The 21,668-nt window shown below is 41.8% G+C and overlaps 1 protein-coding gene across 1 annotated transcript in view; it reads left to right on the forward strand.

Moving 5' to 3' along the window:
* The first annotated feature begins 7,139 nt into the window (after positions 1-7,139).
* The window catches only part of PDXDC1 (pyridoxal dependent decarboxylase domain containing 1), an 87,257-nt gene continuing 72,728 nt past the window's right edge, over positions 7,140-21,668 (forward strand). The window contains exon 1 of the mRNA XM_088474219.1: positions 7,140-7,378. Within this exon, the coding sequence (XP_088330345.1) occupies positions 7,352-7,378 (27 nt within the window). The 5' untranslated portion in view covers positions 7,140-7,351. The remainder of the gene's footprint in view (positions 7,379-21,668) is intronic.

Raw genomic sequence — 21,668 nt, forward strand, 5'->3', positions numbered from 1 at the left:
ACTTCCGTTTTAATCTAGTTAAATACTACCATCTGCACTCACAGCTATATGAACTTGAAAAAGGATTTCATCCAAAATGCGTTGTGCTCCATGCCGTGCCGTGGTATCCTGGACTCCAAAGGACTTCCTACACTTGGGCAAAGCTAGATGGTGTGTCGCTGAATGGCCTAATTTGGACCTTTTGTACTATCGATATTTCACACACACCACCATCTCCTTATGGTATGATTCAGGAACACCATTTGTTTCACATTGCATAAACAGCCATAATACAATGGTTTGCACTTTTTAAATATTTATTGTACTTTCCATCCATGATATTTACATAAAGTGATGCACTGTGACATTTTACTTTAGTGGATTTTAAATAAACTTATTAAATTTGAATCATCTTTCCAGACATCAGCGCAAATTTATTATCACTTTATATAATGTTTGTATTGTCAGATGTATTGATGTTTACTTTCATGTTATTTTAACTGCTACAGATCTCTGGTTTACTGCGCAAGTGGTAAACAATCTCTATACCTGTTGGTCTGCTTCTCAAAACCTTATTTCTACAACAAGTATGCTGCAACATATTCTTCTCTTGTGTCTTTCTTAATCAATGGCCACCACACATCTCAAGCGAGAAGATCAATGGTCTTATTGAGGCGAGGTGTCCTGACAATCAAGAACTTTGGTCTAAAAATCTCAAGTACAAATAATCGGTTATCAGTAATCTCCACCCTGGGAAGTAAGCAAATGACTAGCTAGATCTTAGGTTAAGGAAGACAAAATACAGGTTCTTAAGGTGCCCATCCAGTAGCCGATTACACTGTACAATTATGACATCGTAATCTTGCAATCGCTCAGTAATTGGCCGCAAATCGTGCATTCAAATTTCAGAAACGACCAGCAATGCGCGCTCCTGCTGGTCGTTTCCAACATCAATCATCGGCCTAACATGCAGTCCAATCTGCCGATAACGACAGATTGACCATGTTCGGGGATGATTGATATGCCTACACTGAACGATCAATCGTTCAGTGTAGGCACTGCAACCCCTCTGAGACCGACGGTATGATTACGATGTCGCAATCGTACAGTCTTTCCCTGATCTGCCAGTGGATGGGCACCTTTAGACTGATAAGCATGTGCCAGCATCTTAACATATATTGTTTGTTTGTACATATATGTATATGATTTATTTCTATATTTTACTATTATTATTATCCGATCAATGAATTTATTTGATGTTTTTATATATGCATATATATGCTAATTTTAACATTTAAAATAAAAATTATTTTTCCCCGATCCATAGTCCTACACATATTCATAATCAGTGCGCCGGATAAAAACATCTATTTATTGATTCCCATTAGGTTTAGGAAGAACCTGTCATCCAAAAGCTGCACACAGTTATATAAACAAGGGGGAGCGCAAATTGTTTCTATTTTTATAATTCCCTGTTGTCTACATTACAATTCATATCTACAGATGCAGATTTATAAAAAAATATGCACAAAGATGTATTTTACCATAGACACTATTATTGAGGCACACAGCCCTAGCCTTCACTTCTGCGGCTCATGCTGGGTACACACTGGAGCAATGTCTTTCCGATTTGGCTGTTTTGGACAAATCGGAATGACAAATCGGGCATATCGCTCAGTATATATGCATGATTTGAGCACTCCCTCAGGAAACACATGCGATATCGTCCGGTTGGCCATGCTGCACGGCCAACTGGATCATATCGCAAGCGGTGGTGCGTCCATATTAATGATGGACGGAATCAGTGGTCCTTCCTTCATTACATAGCTGTTATGAGTACCGGCAATCATGCGATGTCCAGGGTCAGCATGATTGACAGTTGCACAAGTGTCTACCTGGCATTACACCTCAACAGCAAATGGTAAACTGGTATCAGGATCTTTCAAGATTTGTGCTAAGATAAAACTATCCTGAACAGCTTTAACACTTCCAAAGCTTCAGATAAAAACAAAGATAGAAAAAAAAAATCTCTGTATGACTGTAAGAACCCAGGGCAATGAACAATCGATAATGGTTTGCACTTTAACTGATTCATAAACTTTCATACAGAACCTAACAAAAACTACCTTATTTACTTCATATTCACATTTATCAGGTTTAGCATACAACTAATATGACCTTCATTTCTTCAGTGTCATTTTGACCTGACCACAATGTTCCTCAAAAGAAAAAGATTAAGATATTGTCCTAGTAAAATACTATAAATTTTCCCAAATAGTCTACAAGATTTTATTCACAAAACCTTGATGTCAGGGTTCGGCCTAAGACCTGCCATAACTCACCCCAGCACAGGCTTGCCTTGACTTCACGTGTGGTCAGACATCAGGTGCGGAGGCGAGTGACGCACTGAGGATTTTGCCTTAGGTGCTCTTGGACTTCCATGTGTGGCTCCGTGTCTTGGTTTCTGAAGATGCCGTCATGGGCACCGCCATGTTAGTCTTTCTCACCTGACTGTTCCTTCAACCAATGGTAGCGTAGTCTCGGTCAGCTGATGCTGATCTCCAATGAACTACTACCTTAGGGTATATAACTGGGCTCTGGACACCAGGAAGTTGCCTGTGCAACGTCGTCACTACTGGTGTATGCTTGTTGTCATTCCGTTCCAGGTTCCTGTTCCTCACTCTCGAGGTATTTCCAAATATCATCTCGATACCACCCTCTGGATTCGCATGTTGTGTACTCAGTAAGACAACTGAGTACAATTACCGAACCATCCTCCGGTGCGTCTGGATTTGCACGTTGTGTACTCAGTACACACAACTGGGTACAACTTCGGAACCACTATCCGGCGCATCTGGATTCGCACATTGTGTGCTCTGTACACACCAACCAAGTACAACCACTGAATCACCTTCTGTACCAATGGTGCACCAGTATCCACACTCCGTGCAGTCAGCACCCTCCCAGTCAGCGCAACTACCACCCTCCTCCAGTGCCAGCAGAGTATTCTACTCCTCAGTGGACCTTCTCTCTTGTTGTTCTTGTACCACTTCTAGAAGCAATCCCCATTGAGTCAACTATACGTGTTAGTACTTCTCCAAAGTACTTCGTCTGGGCCATAGCGGTGTACCTCTCTCCATTTCACACTCGTATCGGAAACATGACCAAAGGGCCGTGACCTGCTTGCCGGGAGCAGCTAAACCCATATCCCGCTTGGAGGTTTCACTGGTGAACACCTTCCGGCAGGTTAGACTCTGTGCCTTTGGTCAGGTCTTGTCAACATCCGATACTTGTGGATGAGAAGAACTTAAATTCAGGCCCCTCGCCTCTGATTCCTCCCTCAACCCGGGACCACAGTAGGGGATTCCTCGGAGCCGGGCATGACACTTGAAAGACAGCTGGGGTGTTACATAGAATCATAGGCATCACTAAATACTTATAATGCCCAGTGTGAGTGTTAAATGTCATAGTCCCTTCAACACTTTCTTTGATCCTGATCAGATTATAGACCCTCTGAGGTAAATTCTATAGAATACTGTGGCTTTCCGAATTAGATCAGAGTTCTGAGATAAATAGAAGAGGGTATTTGTAATTTAAGTTAATTTTGTTAAGCCCTCTGCAATCAGTACAGGGACACAATTCTGCATCTATTTTTGTACACAAAATAAAAAAATTCCAGCCCCCTCTGGAGACGTGGATGGTTTAATGAACCGTCAACTACTCCTTGATGTTTCCATGGCCTCCAGATTATGAGGTATATAGAGTTTGACACAAACACAATTTGTGGTTCTTTTTTACACACGTTCCTATTGGAGCATTTTGGTGTCTGTGATATTATTATTATTATCCTTTATTTATATGGCGCCACAAGTGTTCCGCAGCACCTTACAAAGTACATAAACAAATAATTTGACAACTGACTTACAGTACAAAATAGGACAAGGACATGGATAATATACATTGCTACATTAGTGACCATAACATCTAGATATGCAACAGAGCGTAAACAAACAAGTGTTAGGTGCCCTGGTGGGGGGTAAGAAGTAGGTGAAAGTAAAGTAAGGAGAAGCACAAGAGGGTAGAGGCCCTGCTCGTAAGAGCTTACATTCTAAAGCGGAGGGGCAGACAAACAGGTGTGACACAGGTTGGGTAAACAGGGAGGAACGAGCATGTTGCAGCAAAGTAGGATGGGAGCTGGAATGCTTTGATGAAGTAGTGGGTCTTGAGAGCCCGTTTGAAGGATTGTAAAGAGGAGGAGAGTCTGATAGGGAGAGAGTTCCGAAGGTTTGGAGCAGCACGGGCAAAATCTTGGAGGCGGGAGTGGGACCATGATATGTGAAACATGGTAAAATTTTGTATATGACCCTGAGATTGGCAGTACACAAACCTAACGCATACCCTACCACCCAGCTTTGCTGGATTGGGGCATTGTCCATGTGCAGCTGTGTCATTGAAAAGGCACATCTCTAAACCATCACGTAATCAAAAGACCTGATCCGTGTTAGCACAGGACTGTCCTACCTAAATCAGGGCAGTTGGGATCATTATTGCGCAATATACATATAGCTTGGAATTTTGTAGTAGTCATATTAGTATTCTACTTATATCTATATTTGTTTTTATATAGGTATAATGAATAAATAGATGTGGTTATAATAAAAAAATATACAATTATAATTTAAGATTCCTTAATTTGTTCTTCTCCAAATATATGAAATTAATGCATAATACATTATATAAGAATGTCAGTAAGGATATCCAGGGTTTAACAAGAAGGAACTGCAGCAGATAGCGCCGAAATCTGTCGCAGTCCCTCCATTTCTGTCTACAAAGCAGCCTCCTTAGGGTTCTATGGGGGCTGCTATGCTATCAGAATTTACCAAGCTTGGCCCCTGCCGCTAATGCCAGTTGGCATTATCCTATGGGCTTCTGCTTCGCAATATTTACGTCTGTTGCCCACTGATGAAGCATGCGCAGGCCGATCGCTGTGCATTAGTAGTAAACATGCCTATGCCAAACTCAGACTCTGCTTCCAGCTCTTAACCGGGATGAGCTCTTATGGGAGCCTGTGTCCCGGCAAAAGCTTCGTCCTAAATTTGTGTGAAAAATTAAATTTTCATGTTGTGAATTTAGGTAAAAACATTTGATAACATCCACACGTTTAATGTGTATTGTGATGTAACGATCCCATTGCGTGCACCATACACACTGCATGATCCGATGTATGTCGGCACGATGCATCGTTAAGCTGGGTACACACTATATGATATATTGTACACATCGTATAGCATACCTCCCAACATTTGTCCAAAAGCAGTCGGGACATCTGCGCGCTGGAGGCGCGCACTCCCGAAAAGGGGGCATGGCCTACACGTAAAGGGGCGGGGCCTATCGGCACGCCCCATTTACATCACTAAGGGGCGTGCCTAGCATCTCCAGATCTGTCATTCAGGACGGTCAGTCATTGCATCCTGCAATCTGCTCTACTGCACAGCAGATAGGATGATGCAATGAACGACGCAGTGTTGTAACGTGCAGCATGTAACAACACATTGTGCCGTCATATACAGTATTGTGCAGTGCGTATGGCGCATGCTATGTATCTTTACATTGCCGCTGGGTGGCTCCATCGCAATGGTGTGTACCTTGCTTTACATGCTGCATGTGCAGGACATGAAGATGATAGGATGCAGTGAAACAGTTTGGTTGTACACATTGGGCCTGATTCAGACCCACTCTCTAGGCTGCGTTCGCACACAGCCAGATTTTTGCACTCTGCGCATGCGTACGCATCACAATGCGCGTGCGTGAAAAAGTTCGAACGGAAGGCATTCGCTCACAGCACATAGACTGCCCGGCTGAATGAGTGACAGGAGTAGCCGTTTGTGGGGTGACAGGGGCTGGCCACCAGAAACGGGGGAGTGGAGGTGGGAATGCAGGCAGGCCTGAGCATCTGAACGCCGTTTCATGGGCGTGCATGATTAAGAGGCAGCATCATAGTACACGTCACTTGGTTGTATTTCACACTGAATCACTCGCAGTAGTTGCGGTAGGGTATGGTCAGCCACAAGCGCTGCGATCGCATCCGACGGTGCTCGATGTACCGATGGTTGCATACACTTCCTGCGGATGACATGCGCAAGTCGGCGTCTTAATAATAGGCTGGTGGGCATCTACATACACAATGCGATCGCACACTAGGACATAGTGGGCGTGTTAATGCCTAGCCGTGCGATCGCTTGCCTTGCCGAAATTTGCATACACATCTAGCGTGCAAACACATCTAGCGAGCTGGTCTGAATCAGGTCCACTATACGATGTGTACGATATATATTGTTCCAATCCGCTTAGTTTGTACTCAGCAGTGGCAAATGCAGGATTTCTAGAGGGGGGTTTCAAAATGCTTGATTTTAGAGTGAGTGTGGCCAGTCCATGAAGAGTTTAGAATTAGCACTTAACCAGCTTTACCATGCATCATACAAAGTGTATTGTGAGTCATAATTCCAGCATAAACAGGACCAGCAATCACAATAAGCCATTAGATGCGGCAGTAGGGCCATCCTGCCTGAGCTGAATGCTTTTATTTTAGATGTGGCCACCATTCCAGAGTATTTGAGCAAGTCCAGGAGTCTGGGAGCAGCAGAATAACCTAGCACTGCCCTGGACATATACAGTATGTACATATTGGGCTCTATAGTAGCACATCCCTAACAGTGAATGTTTTCCAGATCTCCTAGTTGGTGCACAGGTTATATATTACTAGCTGATACATGTTAAAAGATCCACGGGTAGTGCTAATTATTTAATTTGTGATACTAAGATGTAGAAGAACTCGAGAAATTGAACCTCTGGTTTCTGCAAGTTGGCACGGTAACACTGCCCTTGGTGGACTAATTATTCAACTATGTTAATTCAACTATGTTAAGTTTGCCGCCCCAAAACTTGCCTCCTTGACTAAACCCCTACCCCCCACACCCAAATAATACATCCTGCTCTGCGACTGGCTGGCCAGGCTGCCTAATTGTATCCGTATTCTGTAATACATCATGTGACAGTGAAACTGAACAGGTTACCTGACGTAATAGCCCATTCCCTCCCTGATGTGCCGATCCCTAAGTGACAGCTGCAATACGGACGCCGACAGAGACCAAACTACATGGGTTCGCATTTTTCTGCGCTGTAGCCTTGCACTCAGGCACGCACACCGTATACCTCTCGTGGACGCGCACAAGCGCTGCCTGGGAAACGTCAGCGCTGCCAGCGTGGAGACACAGAGCTGCCGGAGGGAAGGCGGAAGTGCGGGCGTAGGAAACACCGGGAGGAACGCAGCGACACAGGGCAGCTGTCACCGGCCGGCACAAGAGAAGCCAAAATGCAGAGCCAGAGAGCCTTCCCACAGGTCTGTGTGATGTCCGTCACCTGCTGCTCTGTGTGTTACCCGGGGGCTGGGGGTGTAACACTATACATGTATATGTATGGTTGGTGTATATCCGGGACCTGCATAGTGGAGACTAGATGTAACTAATTGGATAGTGCTTTAATGCAGATATATATGTATCATGCTTTGTTACAGTGATTTTATATATATATATATATATATATATATATATACGGTACAATATAGCATGCAGCAAGCACAGTTGACAAAGGTTTGTTTTATGCAATGGGCTTAAAGTGGCTCCCTCTATGAGAAATACACATTGCTTAATTTGTCTACTTGTAAAGCGAACATTTAATTTGTATGCTGCTAATGTAAGTTTTGTTGAACAGTATTAACATTTACATTATATATATATATATATATATATAAATATATATATATAGCACCAGCATATCCCATTGCAGCTTATAGTAACCTGCCCTGTATGCCTTTCTCAGACTGCCGTTTCCTTGTAGGATGACAGAAGGGGGGCTGGTTACTTCCTTATAATGATGAGATTAGATGGAGACTCACCTTATTTAACAACCTATCCCAGACTAAACTGTTCATGGAATATTTTTGCAATTTCTAATTAACAACAGAGTTATACATTTTAAATGGGTGAATGTATGATTTATCCAATCAATATGGAGGAGTTTTGCGTGACCATATTAAATGGTATAGTTCCTGCAATGTGACCTGACATGGCATCATACAACTGGAGTGTAATCAGTTCAACCATGATAACAGGCCTGGTCTTTGTTATGTTTTATTGCATTAGTGAACACAGTTGATGAAATGCATTAACATATAACATAGCTTCCAGAATTTTTTATTTTTTTAAATTAAAATTTACAAATGTGAAATATAAGAACGGCCAATAGAGGTGGGAATATTTTGCATCCCTTTATCAGTGGCAATATTAACTTTACAATGCACACTAAAAACCGTAGATAAAGTGACAACAATTCTGGAGTGTCTACAGTTCTAGATATAAGGTTATCCAAGATTTTTAACATTAACATAAAAGAACACAGGGAAGGGGGGGGGGGGGGGGGGCTTGCAAGTATCAAGGGGGACAGAGGGTAGGTGCCGCACCCAGAATGCTTTTATATGTTATGAACATTTAACCTTAAGTTCACAGCATGTTTTATTTATAATTACAAAGGTGACCACAAAAACATTCACAATATTTAAAGCCTAAGAGAATTGCTGAAAGTATTTCCATCTCTTTGATGTATTGGAGGGCATATTCTTATGTAAGTATACAGTACATCAACAAAAACAGGGAATTGACCCAAAAGTTTGAGCTCAAAATACTGTACATTAGCCAGGAAAAAAGTCCTAATTAAAACCAATGTTATTTATTTACCCACAATTGCAACATATCCTGGTAAAAACATATGTTACAATATGAAATACTCACCCCTAACCTATTGAGGCAGTAATACAGTAAACACTGGAGTTAATGACGTTGGCTTTAAAACTTTTTTACAACATTTGTTGACACTTTCAAACCCACAGTTGGTTACAAGTACAAATGTCTATCAAAAATGTGCACAGAGCAAGTCTTATATAAATATAAATAAACCATTTTTTTTTAAACAAAATGGAAGTCTTTTCCATCATGCCTGTCAGTTGATCTGAGATACATCTAGGAACACTAGCATTTTATGAATAAAATAAACAAGCCACATCGTTAACAGGACCACACCATATACAGATGTGTTCACCTAAACCTATCCTCAATACGCCATGTTGCACGAAATGCCTGGCTCGAATGAGCTGAGCGGTGTAGAGTGGCGTCTTTTTCTGTGTTAAATTCGCACTGTAGACATAGCGAAATAGCACTTAATCTATACCAGAGACACCAGGCTGTGACTTTAACCGCATAGGAATTAGTTTTAAATATGTACAAAGTCTCAGATGAAGCACAACAGAACTTGGCATGAAAAAAAACTTTTTGTGTAGAGATGCAAACCCCTTTGTGCACAGATGTAGAAATATTGCATATCAAATTAATCGTCGCAGTCTCGATAAGCGGTTTTGTTGCATCACATCGCGACAAAATCGCACATTCAATTAAAAAAAACTGCTCGTCGAAAGCAGAGTCGCACGTGACCTGACGTGCCCACAAGGACTGTTTGGCACAATAGTGTATTGATTGATAAATCCTATTATACAGGAAACCTAATAACAGGTACTAGGACTTGCATCCAGATCACAGAACAAGTGCAGCTGGTCAGATATGAGAAAAAAAAAAAAAAGTCCTTAAAAATCACAGGCACAATTCAATTCAACGCAAATAGAATTATTTGCTATTCAATTCAGCGTGCTGTTATGTTGGAGAATGCTTGTTCTCACGCCTTAATCATGGTGTTTAATCGCAAGAACGTGCTAAGGACAGAAAACAGCATTGTGACAAGTGTTTTGTCTGATTTGTGTTCGCACCCTAGGAGGGGTCCGAGAATAAATCCTTAGCCGGGCTTAACAATGCGCTGAATTGAATAGCTCCAGGAGCTCCTTCTCAGCGCTATTCAATTTGCGTTGAATAGAATCGAGCCCATTGATATGTAAACATTATGGGTTGTGGCATGTTATATTTTGAAAAACATTGTACAGTTATTTGGGCCAGCACACTCGTGTATATTTGCTTTTTCAACAATTTTTGTATTGCGTTTTTTTTGTGCACTGTTAGTTAAGAAATTTAAAGGGAAGATATGTAAGGAAATGTACTCCGTTCCACAATGCTGACCCAAGCATGCTAGTATCAACAGGCCTGGAAAGATATCACAAGATTAACAGTCATGGGAAAATATACTTTGCATTTAACTGCTTGTCATCAATTAATTGGGTTTTTAAGCCTTTAATAAAAACTACAGTATTTGTGCTCAGTTCTGTTCTCTGCTATAATTGATATATGCTTTCAGAAACACTGCACATTGCAAGCTAGTAATTAGCTCCAATGAAGCTAAACCAGTATTGTCTGTATTGTAGGTGCTGCCTGTTTGATTGGAAACAGCCCAGCTGTCCTTTGTAAGCTTTGTGGTTGTCAAGTATTGAAAAAGTTAAAAGCAGGGTCTTCCTTTTGGGGTTGCACTTTTACAGTTCTAGAAGTGCTGAGGCCATATCTTAGCCTTTTTATATCTGCTGGAAAAGCCCAATGCTTATTAATTTGTCAGCTACAGATGTGTCGTCATACACCTAGCCTTACTACACCATGCGGTGCGAGACACCTGTCGCGAGTGAGCTGCACCGTGCAGTGTAGCATCTACCAATGCAGCCCTGGAAACCCGGTCTAGTGTTATGAGCATGCGCAATGCTACCGCCGCGCATGCGCAAGTCCCGGACACTCATTGTGCAGGCGCCGGAACCAGAAGCAGCGGCAGCCCCCCTCAGGTAAGAGGGCAGGAGCCGCTGCTGGTCGTAACACGATGTGGTAAAACCATTTCACAAGACTGCACTAATTCATTTGACATGCAGCATTGTATATCTGTGTGTGACTGAATCTGAATATGTACAACAGAAAAATCTACGGCCGCTGCAAAATAGCATTTCATATATAGACTCAGACGTTCACAGACATTCAAATGTTGCATATCAAATTAATCGGTGCTGTTGTGGTGCGACTTAAGACACACATTCAAGCTCAAATGATGCAAAAAAAAAAAATAACTCATGCGGGACCTGAGATGCAGAGAAGGGCTGTTTGATGTGACTGTGACAATCCTGTATCAGGACACATCTGTAATAATGTCTGCTTAAAACGCTGTATGTGACTTGGTCTGCTCAGATATAATGTATTTAATTTAGAGAGCGTTTTGTACATGTTTAAAGTGTTACTGTCAATGCTTTGAAAAGTGCTTAAGCGTTTAAAGTGCCAGCGTGACATCCTCTCCTGTCCTGTGCAGTATCTGGGCCATTGGCGACTGGTGCTCTATATAGGGTGAATTTTTAATCTTACCTGGGAGTGTAGTGATTCAATTATGAAACAAGAACGCTTGCCTTTTATTTCATTAGGTGGATGCGTATGTGTGTTGACATGGCATAATATAATAGAATATTAAGATTTTATAGTTTTTCTTTTTTTAAATTCTTTATTTAAAGCGCTCATAAAAATAAACAGACTGCGCATATAAACAGGCGTGAGTACAAATAGCCTCAACAATGAGACACATTTTCAAATATATAAAGAAAATACAATATAGATCTATATATGTAAACAAAATTAAAAGCAAATAGGGTATGGGGGGAAGAAGGGGGGGGCGGGGTGGAGGTGTAAGGAAGGGAAACAGGACTATTATAGAAATTAAAACATCTGAAAGATATTTAAAGGATATTAAAACAAAAACAAGGAGGAGTACCTATCCAAGGTAGTAAAGCATATAAACACGAAAGAGTGGAGTGGGGAGTAAGACCCTCCCGCCGCACATGGGTTCAGTGGAGGAAATACAAGGGTCAAGAGTGGGGGGTGCCCTCACAGGAGAGCCAAGGAGCCCACACTTGGGCAAATAGATGGCCCCTATCATGGAGATAGTAAGTAATATTCTCCATTGCTGCAATATACCAAATTTGTGATTTCAAGGCAGAAAGAGATGGCGGGAGAGGATTTTTCCATTGGCGGGCTATTAATTGTTTGGCAGCATAGTAGAAAAATCCATGGGTCCCGTGGAATCGGAGTTTCAAAGAGCTGATTTATAAGGGTATGGACCGAGGTCCAGAAAATATTGAGGACTGGGCAAGTCCACCAGATATGGGTAAGAGTACCCCGGAGGCCACAATTTGTCCAGCAGAGGGGTGAGGTAGAAGGAAACATTTGTGAGAGTCGCACTGGGGTATAGTACCAGCGGTAGTATAATTTATATGGTGTTTCCTTAAACTGTGTAGAAATAGAGGATCTGGCAATAGCCTGTCTCATGTCGTCCCAAGCCTCCTCGTCCGGTGGCGGGCCAAGGTCCGTCTCCCAAGAGGATTCGTGTGGATTAAGATTTTATAGTTTTCTAGACCTAAACATGGTTAGAATATTTTCAAAATGGATAGCATGGGAAAAAGTGTCAATGTTAAAAGAAGTTGAAGAACTGCTTCGAGGATTTTTAGCAGATGTGGTTCCGGCTTTGTTGACTGGTGACCCGATTGATGACCCAATCCTTAAACAAATAGACAAAGTATAAAACATTATTTGCAACATCAGACAATGCTTTGTATCCTGGCAGGCACAGCGCATATCTAGCCTTTAACTTTACCTTGATACCTCTATTCACTAGGCTTTCTGTAATTGTGTGCTTTGTATAACAAATAAAGGAGTGACTTTTCCTTCTTGGAGTGACTGTTTTCTTTTTTTATATCCGGCAAAAGTATCCCTTCCCTAAATATAGCATTCTCTGATTTGGCAATTGCAGGCATGTTGTTTATAAAATATTTTACCAGGAAAATGTACATTGAGAGCCACAGCTAGTTTTCAAGTATGTTATAAATCATATACAGTTGTGACAAAATATGGACAATGCATTAAAACTACAATCATGTTTATATAGAAAAATACAAGTTTTGAAAGTACTAAGATGGCAGTTTAAGGTGACTCCAGTGTTGTAACGATGAGCTATGTATGGCCCTTAGAAATGGCCGGTTCTGTGGCCCCCTTCGCCCCATCCACTATTAAAGTGTACAGTTGGCGGGAGCATGGCCAGTATGCAAAGTTGGTGTACCCAGAGGGTCTCTGGAAGAAGGACCAACATAGTGCTAAGCTATGGTAGACCGCTTAGGACCTGGGCGGTATGAATACCCTGCATATGAGTCTTGACTACATGTTATATATTATATGGAAATACACTCTACTTTAGGTAGAGATTTAGTTGGCTTTATGTTGGAAGCAGTCATTTAACGTGTCCTGGATTTTAGTATGTGCCCAAAAAGTTTATTCTGCTGTTTAGTAGCCTCTGGAAATGGGAGGTGAAGTAGAGCAAACGTTGGGTTAGGAGGGATCATCGCTGTTGTGATGGAGAAAATCCGCTTTCTAACCTCTGACCACTGCTTGAGAGAGGTCCATCAGATATGTGTTGTTAAGTTCCCTTTCTAGCCGCAGTCACCCCAGCAGAGATCTGACATGCTTAGAATTATGCTTTGTATGTTAACTGGACCATTATACCAGTGAATATTTGATAACCCTTTCTAAAATGTAAGTACTTCCATGTATCATGTGTGTTTCCCATGTCACTCTACTACTCCAGCTCGCAAAGTCTTTGGCATCTGCTACAGGAAATAAATTGAAAAGGTTTGAAATAAGACCATTAAAAAAGTAATTATGGAGAGAGAGTCTCTGGGCTGTAATCAATTAGTGGCGAAAACGGATGGTTTTTTTTGCAAAAAAAAGACAACATTTTCGGCAAACAGGCGAAAACGGCAATAGGCAAAAAAAAAAACTGGAGAGAAGTTTTTTCTCCATCGCAGACCAGGAGAAAAAAAAAATCAAAATCCCTATTTTTGTCTAAAAATGTGGGTATTTCTTTCAGAAACCTTTGAACACCCCTTAATGATAAATTGGCGGAAAAAATAATCGTAAGTTGCGTGCTTTGGCAAAAAACGACCGTGCAAATTTTGGGCGTAAAAAAAAAAAAAATAGTTGAAAAGAGATAGAAAGCATTTTCTTTCCAGGAAATTACTGTTCCACGTAAATTTGGGGTACATTAAAATGGGTGTAAGTATATTTTCGCCTCGTAAAAATGCAATTTTAAAAGAAAAAAAAAATGATTACAAAAATCAGACCCAATACGTTAAAACCATTTTCAATGTTTTGGGGGGTTTTTTGCCCCAAATTTGTGCTGTCTTTTTTCGCCATAGTATTATGCAACTTATGATTTTTTTTCCGCCAATCTATCATTAGGGATATGGATTTTTTTTTTTTTTCGTCTCCTGGTCTGGAATGGAGAGAACTGTTGTCCAGTTTTTTTTTTCGCCTACTGCCGTTTTCGCCAAAAATGTTACTTTTTTTTTTTTTTTTAAAACGTCCGTTTTCGCCAATGGTGTAAAAAAAAAAAACTTCCGTTTTCGCCAACGGCGAATTTTTTTTTAGTTTTTGCCGCTAATTGAATACGGCCCTCTGTTTGAGAGGTAGCTCTTTTAAGAGAGGTAAAAATGTCTTCTCTTCAGAGACTGGTGGAACTTGACAATTAGAAAAACCATATTCAGCTTATTGTGCAAAGGACGGGAAAGAGCATCATTTTTCAAAGTTATCTAAGAATCAAAATTTGCTTTAGATCAAGTCAAGGGAACGTTGAAGGAGAGTCCAGAGGAAAAGGCTAGGTTATCCCACTGTCGTATTAGTGAGAAAGAAATAGGTCTGCAGTAGGTCTAAACAGTCAAGAATAGTGGATTATACAATGGGTAGCCAAAGGAGGGTTTAGAGAACAAAATGTTTTCAAGTACTTGAACAGCAAGAAAAATAAATATAATATTCTATTAAGCCACTAAATAATAAAGTAAGGGAATGCACACCATTAAATGTGACTGGTGCAAAATAAAGACAGTTAAAGCAATTGGGTTAGGTGGTATCCACCCACATGTGCTAGAGGAGCTAAGTTTAGTTTGTGCTAGACCAGGGGTCAGGGAACTTTTTTACCTTTTACCCCAAAATATATTTAGATACGCAGACGTTACCCCCTTGATTTGAAAGTAAGGAAATCATATAGTAGTGCCCCCATAGTTATTCCCCTGTAGTAGTGCCCCATATAATGACCCTGTAGTAGTGCCCCCGTATAATGCCCCTGTAGTAGTGCCCCCATATAATGCCCCTGTAGTGTCGCTTGTACAAAAAAAAACCACATACCTAAATCCCCGCTCCTGCATCCGCCGCCATCCTGTCCGCCCGGCTGCTCCTCGGAACTATGGGAGAGATGTCATGAAGTCTCTCCCATAGTGCGCATGGAGAGAGCCGGATGCTGGAGTTCAGAAGAGAGCTCCAGCCTCTGGCTAACGCGGCGCTGCAGGGAAGGAGCCGGAAGCCCGCTGGTAATAACATCTCTGCGGGCATCTGGCTTAGAACCTCCATGTGGCACAGCCGGGCATGCATATGAATCATTCTATATTATAGAATGATTCATATGCATGCCCGGCTGTCCGTCCATTACCCCCAGGAATTTCATTTTTACCCCATGTGGGGTAATTTACCCCTGTTCCCTGACCACTGTGCTAGACCAATATTGCTTCTATTTTTGGATTCCATTATAAGTGGGTCAGTGTCACAGGATTCTCAAAAGAATAACCTTTAGCAGATGCCAAAGCAACAAGTAATTCCTTTTGTTGGGACACTCATTAACATAAATTTTGATTAGTCAAATCAGACAAGATATTTGTAAAAATTAAAGCATATCTTTATTAACCTGTTTTTTTTTTTTTTTAAATGGGGTAATCCGACTCTCTGGGCCGTATTCAATTTGAGGCGTTAAGTCTGGATCCGCGGTAATTTACCGCTGATGATTTCATTATCGCCTATTTTAGTTTTACCCCGTATTCAATTTGAAAGACTTTCCGCCTAGACGGAAAGTCAATGCAGTGTAATAGGCGGTAAAGTATCGCCTATGAATGGGAGGTGTTAAAAAGTGCAGAATTGGGGTTTTGGGGTGCAATGTTGCAGGAACCCCTATGTAGCCTTCAGACAGTCCCCCAAAGGTAAACTGTGTCATAAATTTTTTAAAAACACTTAAGGGCACCCCAAAAATGTTCTTTGATTTTGGGGTGAAAAATAAAAAATTCAGGGGACAAAGTTAAAAACTAGCGAACTTGACTCTGGGGGGGGTCCCCAAGTATGCCCCAGGTGTTTTTTTTTCATTGCAGGTGCTTGCGGTTGGTGGGTTTTTCACGATTTTTTAAAGTAACTTTAGCAACTTTAAAATATACTGAACCCCATTTTCAAGTACCCCAAAATTGATGGGCATAGTTGTTTTGCCCTAAAAAAAACTTCTAAATGCTCTTCTGCATCACCTTATTCAAAGCCGCATTAATGCACCTGCCGCAGCTATTAGAAACCCGACTTCCTTCAGGAATTAAAAATGGGGGTACCCTTTGTCATCCCCTATGTCTACACATCTTTAGGGGGGTCCCTTGAATATTTCCCGAAAATTCCCGTTTTGTTTAACCTGTAAAAAAACGGGGTGAAAATTTACAAAAAAAATTACATAAGGTTCTCCCCCCAAAAGCCAAACCAGCCCCAAGCTTGCCAGCCAGTGGTGGTTTCTAAAAATATGGGGAACAAAATGTGTAGGGTTCCACCGTATTTTAGAAACCAACCCAAGGCTGCAGGGACCAGTTCTGGTTTTAAATATAGGTGGAAAAAAAACGTGGGGATCCCCCTATATTTAAGACCAGCACCAAACCCAACCGACCAGGGTGTAATGCCACAGCCTGGAGACCCAATCACCGGGGCTCCAGGTCCAAAGCATTAGCACCCCAAATCGGTCAGCGCAAGCCAGTGATCTCGGGGAGTCGGGGACCCCCCAAAGAAGGGTCCCCCCCTCCCGAGCACCACAGACTTACGCTGAAGCCCGGGGCTCTTCCCCTTACCGCTGGTTTGGTGGGAATGGGTGGGCCAAATAATGTGTTTTACAGTGGAACTACAAGTGCCAGCATGCCTGCAATTTTGCACTTGTGGAACAACAAGTGCCAGCAGACATGCGGCACCTGTAACTTCACTGTAAAATAAATAGTTAAAAATAGACAAAACACACACACCGTGACAGTATAACTTTATTACACATACATATCCATTCACACATACTTACCTATACCAGATGTCTGTCCCCTTGTCCAGTAGAATATCCTTAATGAATGGCTCTGCAAACAAAGAAATCATACTCGCCTATATCCTGGTGCTAGTCTCCTCAGTAATCCAGGAACTTGGCAAAACAAAAAATGATTTTACATGATCCACGCAACAGCTAGGGAGGGGCAATGGTAGCAGCTGGCGCAGTACTTGGGGGGCATGGCGGGGGTTAGCGGCAAGCAGGGTAAATAGCAGCTGGGGCAGGACTGGGTGGGGGGTTAAGGAGGGGGTTAGGGGCAGTGCTGGGTCAGGATAGCAGCTGGGGCAGCACTGGGGGTACAGAGCGGACAAGTGTAGATAGCAGCTGGAGCAGTATTGGAGGCATAGAGGGTAAAAGTTATTAGCAGCTAGGGCAGTACTGGGGGCAAGGTAGAGGTTAGGGACAGGCAATACTGGGTGTAGGGAGGGGTAAGGGTAGATAACTAGGGCAGTACAGGGGGGGTGCAAGGAGGGGTTAGGAGCAGGCAGTACTGGGGTTACGGATAGGGTTAGAATAGCAGCTGGGGCAGAACTGAGGGTAGGGAGGGGGTAAGGATAGACCGCACATGGGGTAGAGGTTACCTCCTTGCTTTTGCTGGGAGCCCCCGGTCAGGTCACTGTTGCAGCTCCCTCCTGTCCCATCCACCTTCCCTGCCTCCTGCGCGCACAGAGCTCAGCTTGCTGAAGGAGCGCCGGCTGCTAGATGGGCCTAGCAGCACCGACAATACTTCTGTCCGATGGATGCAGTGCAAACAGACTCAGAGTGGAGCTCCACGGAGAAGGCGATTAGCAGGGGTGATGCTGCGAAGTGATTGGCTGGGGGGAGACGCCGCGTGGTGATTGGCTGGGGGGAGGCGCTGTGCAGGGATTAGCCGGGGAGACGCCGCTGTGCAGCTATTGGCAGGGGAGCCGCCGCCGTGCATCGATTGGCTACTGCAGCACACACAGCGTCAGCGGGTCCTACAGGACCCAATCAGTTTTTTAAAACTGGGTTCCCAGTTTGCTGTAGCGCGTATTTGCGATCCCTGCTCCATATTAGTTAATGGTATCAAGAAATATGGACACAGAATAGGATAATAACTGGCTACAGAAACATTTAGACAAGGCAAACTGGGCTGATTGCTTCACTAATAATTGGAATGAAGGGTTACATCCTAATGAGCTGTATGTTTGTTTACTAGGTGAATAAATACACCTTTTAAGATGCCAAATTGATATGTACAAATCAATTCAAGGTAAATATAAACATTTTCTGTAACTCTAGTTTTTAATGGAAGAATGCTTTAGGAAGGGTTCTTGCCATAATGGTGGCTTGCTAGGGAATTCCTTGTCGCATAAGATGCTGATGGGAAATTTCCCAACAGTCCTTAATCATGGATTAAATGCCTTTCTTACATGAGGTGGTTTCTGTGATAGATAAGTGTTTTGTTCCTTTTAATCACGTCCTTTGTGTAATGGAAGTGCCTTCTATCCAAGGAAGTACTGGAAAGCAATATACACTGTCCGCTGACACTTTAAGGAAAATTACAGACCGTTACAACAGGGTCCAAACAAGGGGAAAATAATGTTATTGCTGACTCAACTTCAGTTATGTTTAAGTTTTTTTACATTTCATGGTTTGTGTAAATTATGTATTCAGCACAACAGTAATCAAACATCAACTTCATTATTTTTTTTTCTCCACTATGAAACAGAGTACCATGCTGTTTTTTTATGTGGTAATGTACAGATTTGTTAAGCACCTAAACAAAATTGGGACATCTAATGTTGATTTAACCTTGCTGTTCCAAAATCTTGAATTTTTGCTGTAAGACAGATAAAGTAATTTGGTTTAGATTTATGGATTCGGGAGGTAAAGTTACCTTAGGGGTCCAAATTTTATGGTGATTGCTTAATAAACACCCGTGATACTTCAAATAAACTGGAATAAGCTGCGATTAGTCAATAGTTTCATTGAAATATCCAATATTTTGGAAACTAATGGTCAGACAGTCGAGATATTTGTCAAATAGTTTTCTTTACATCCTCTCTTAACTAAAATTTTTTTTTTTTTTTTAAATCTATGATGGGTGGTGGACACACCTGGGGGTATATTTACTAAAGTGAGAGTTTTTAGAAGTGGAGATGATGCCTATAACCAATCAGATTCTACTTAACATTTAACTAGCACCTTTTAGAAGATAATAGCTAGAATCTGATATGGGATGCTATGGGCAACTTCTCCACTTCTAAATACTCTCACTTTAGTAAATTTACCCCCTGGTTGAACTGATGTGGAATGACCCTGCAATGTTAAGTGCGGCTATATTCCGCACTTACAGTACCACCGGATTTTTGTTTGCAGCCACATAGGGCTGTGTGTATAAATCAACAAATCTGGGGTGAGACAGGGCCGCGAGGGGGGTGAATTCTGTTGACATTTCCAGCATTTACACACAGTTACAATGGAAACTCTTCCCACTCTCATGTGCGAGGCAAATTCATTGGATTCAGCTTGTAGTTGTCACAGTTATTGTTAGTGTTTGCTGTCATTATTTTTATTATTATCATTGATTTGTAAGTCCCCCACATTTCTCTGCTCGCAAGATACCGGAAAGCGTTTACATTCTGGAGGTCAGAGCAGAAAAGAGCATTAACCTGTTTCCTCGGGGTTGCTTTCAGATTGATTGCAGGTCTGAAATTGAGCCACTTTACCCTAGGTAACAGTCCGCACAAATCAGTCCGAGGGTAATTTAATCTGCCACTAAGTATATAAAAAATTTTATTTTGGTAAACTGAATGTTACATTGTGTTGGATATATAGTTAACTGAAATGTTTATATTTTATTTTTCTTTGCTAAAGATTATATAACATGTAATGTCATGTAGGTTCTTGTTAATACATGATCTTCTAGTGAAGCTATTATGGGAGAGCATATCAGGGCTTTATTAGATTTCTTATCAGGAGACGCGTTAGCGGGAGTTCCCTCAGTTAAGGCATTGAGGCTCTGGTTGTGCTATCCTGAGTGCCGTACTGCAGCTATCTTCTGGCTTGGGACTGATTCTGGAGGTCCTGGACATTGCTCTGGAGCCAGTAGTAGGCTGTAGTTCCACTGCAGACAGCATTAGTTAATCTCGTCGCCCAGTTTGAAGCTCACAGCTTTACCTCATGGCTCATTTATGGGTTAAAGGACATTTCACCAGTTTAGTAGGTCTTCTTTAAAACAAAGGTGGAACTGATTAACTTCTAAAAGTAACATTTATCTCTGCCCTAATCTCCTAGGAGAGGTTACTGATGTTGCAAAACATTGAGTACTGTTACCTTCACTCCTCCGTGTACCAACTCCTGGCATCCAGGACCAGCAGAGCATGCTAAGTACATGCAATAAGTATGCGGCACTGCAAAAAGTGGCTCTTGCATACTAATAACTTTTCAGTAACGTAGATACATAATTAATAATATAAGACCCACAAGCTGCCAATATGTCTGTATATCTACCCCTTAACAAGATTCAAGTGAAATCCTAGGTAACTGGCCTTACTCTCATACAGAGCCATGATTATCTTCTAATTTACCGTTTTTATTTTGTCTAGATTACAGGAGAGTTGAAAATCCATACACTTTTATTCGTAATTGTCTGTGCATGTAGAGACCCATACATAATATCACACTCAAACTCTTATTCTGTGCATCACTTCATTGAGTTTTATTTTGCCATCCCATTTTCGCTACCAGTTCTACTGATTTAATAAAATGCCTTTACGTGAATTATTAATATTGTCCCTCATCTGTATGTAGGTCACTGTATTTCATGGGTTTGTAAAATACTTTCGCAGTGATTGTGTGTGTGTGTGTGTGTGTGTGTGTGTGTGTGTGTAGCTATTTCACAGTTAGACGTGGTTGCTGTATTCTCTCTGCGCACACATCCTCCTACAGCAAGAAGTATGTATGTTCTGCAAGGACAGTGTGTAGATTTAGTTGTTCTACATATTGGAACGTTTTCTGGACGCAGTTATGGAAATTAATATCCTTTTGTTCTTGTTTCACATGACTGATTTGTCACAAGCAATAATAAATTCTGTTCTATTTGGTGTATACACATGACTGTGGACTCCAATACTGAAACTCTTTATCTGAGAGAAAAGCCTATAAGCCAGCACTTTTGCTTTCCTGTGTTTTCCAATCGTAGCCAGCTGATTCAATGCAATCACCACTTAGGGTAAAGGGCCCCATACATCTGCGATGGATTGCCTCGATGCTGCAACCCAGCATCGGAGGATCGCAGAAATCCAACATGTTGGATTTCGGCGATTGCGATCAAAAAATGATCGCAATTGTCAAATCGCGGACATTTAACATGTCAAGTGTCTGCGATACGACAACGGATCGCAGAACATCGATGGTGGGCGATCGAAAATTTCCGATGGCAATCGGAAATTTCTGATCGCAGCCCTGCATCGCGGCGATCCGTCGCAGATGTATGGCCACCTTTTAGA

This window comes from Taudactylus pleione, unplaced genomic scaffold, assembly GCF_031769625.1.
Source record: "Taudactylus pleione unplaced genomic scaffold, aTauple2 ptg000149l, whole genome shotgun sequence".
NCBI lineage: Eukaryota > Metazoa > Chordata > Amphibia > Anura > Myobatrachidae > Taudactylus > Taudactylus pleione.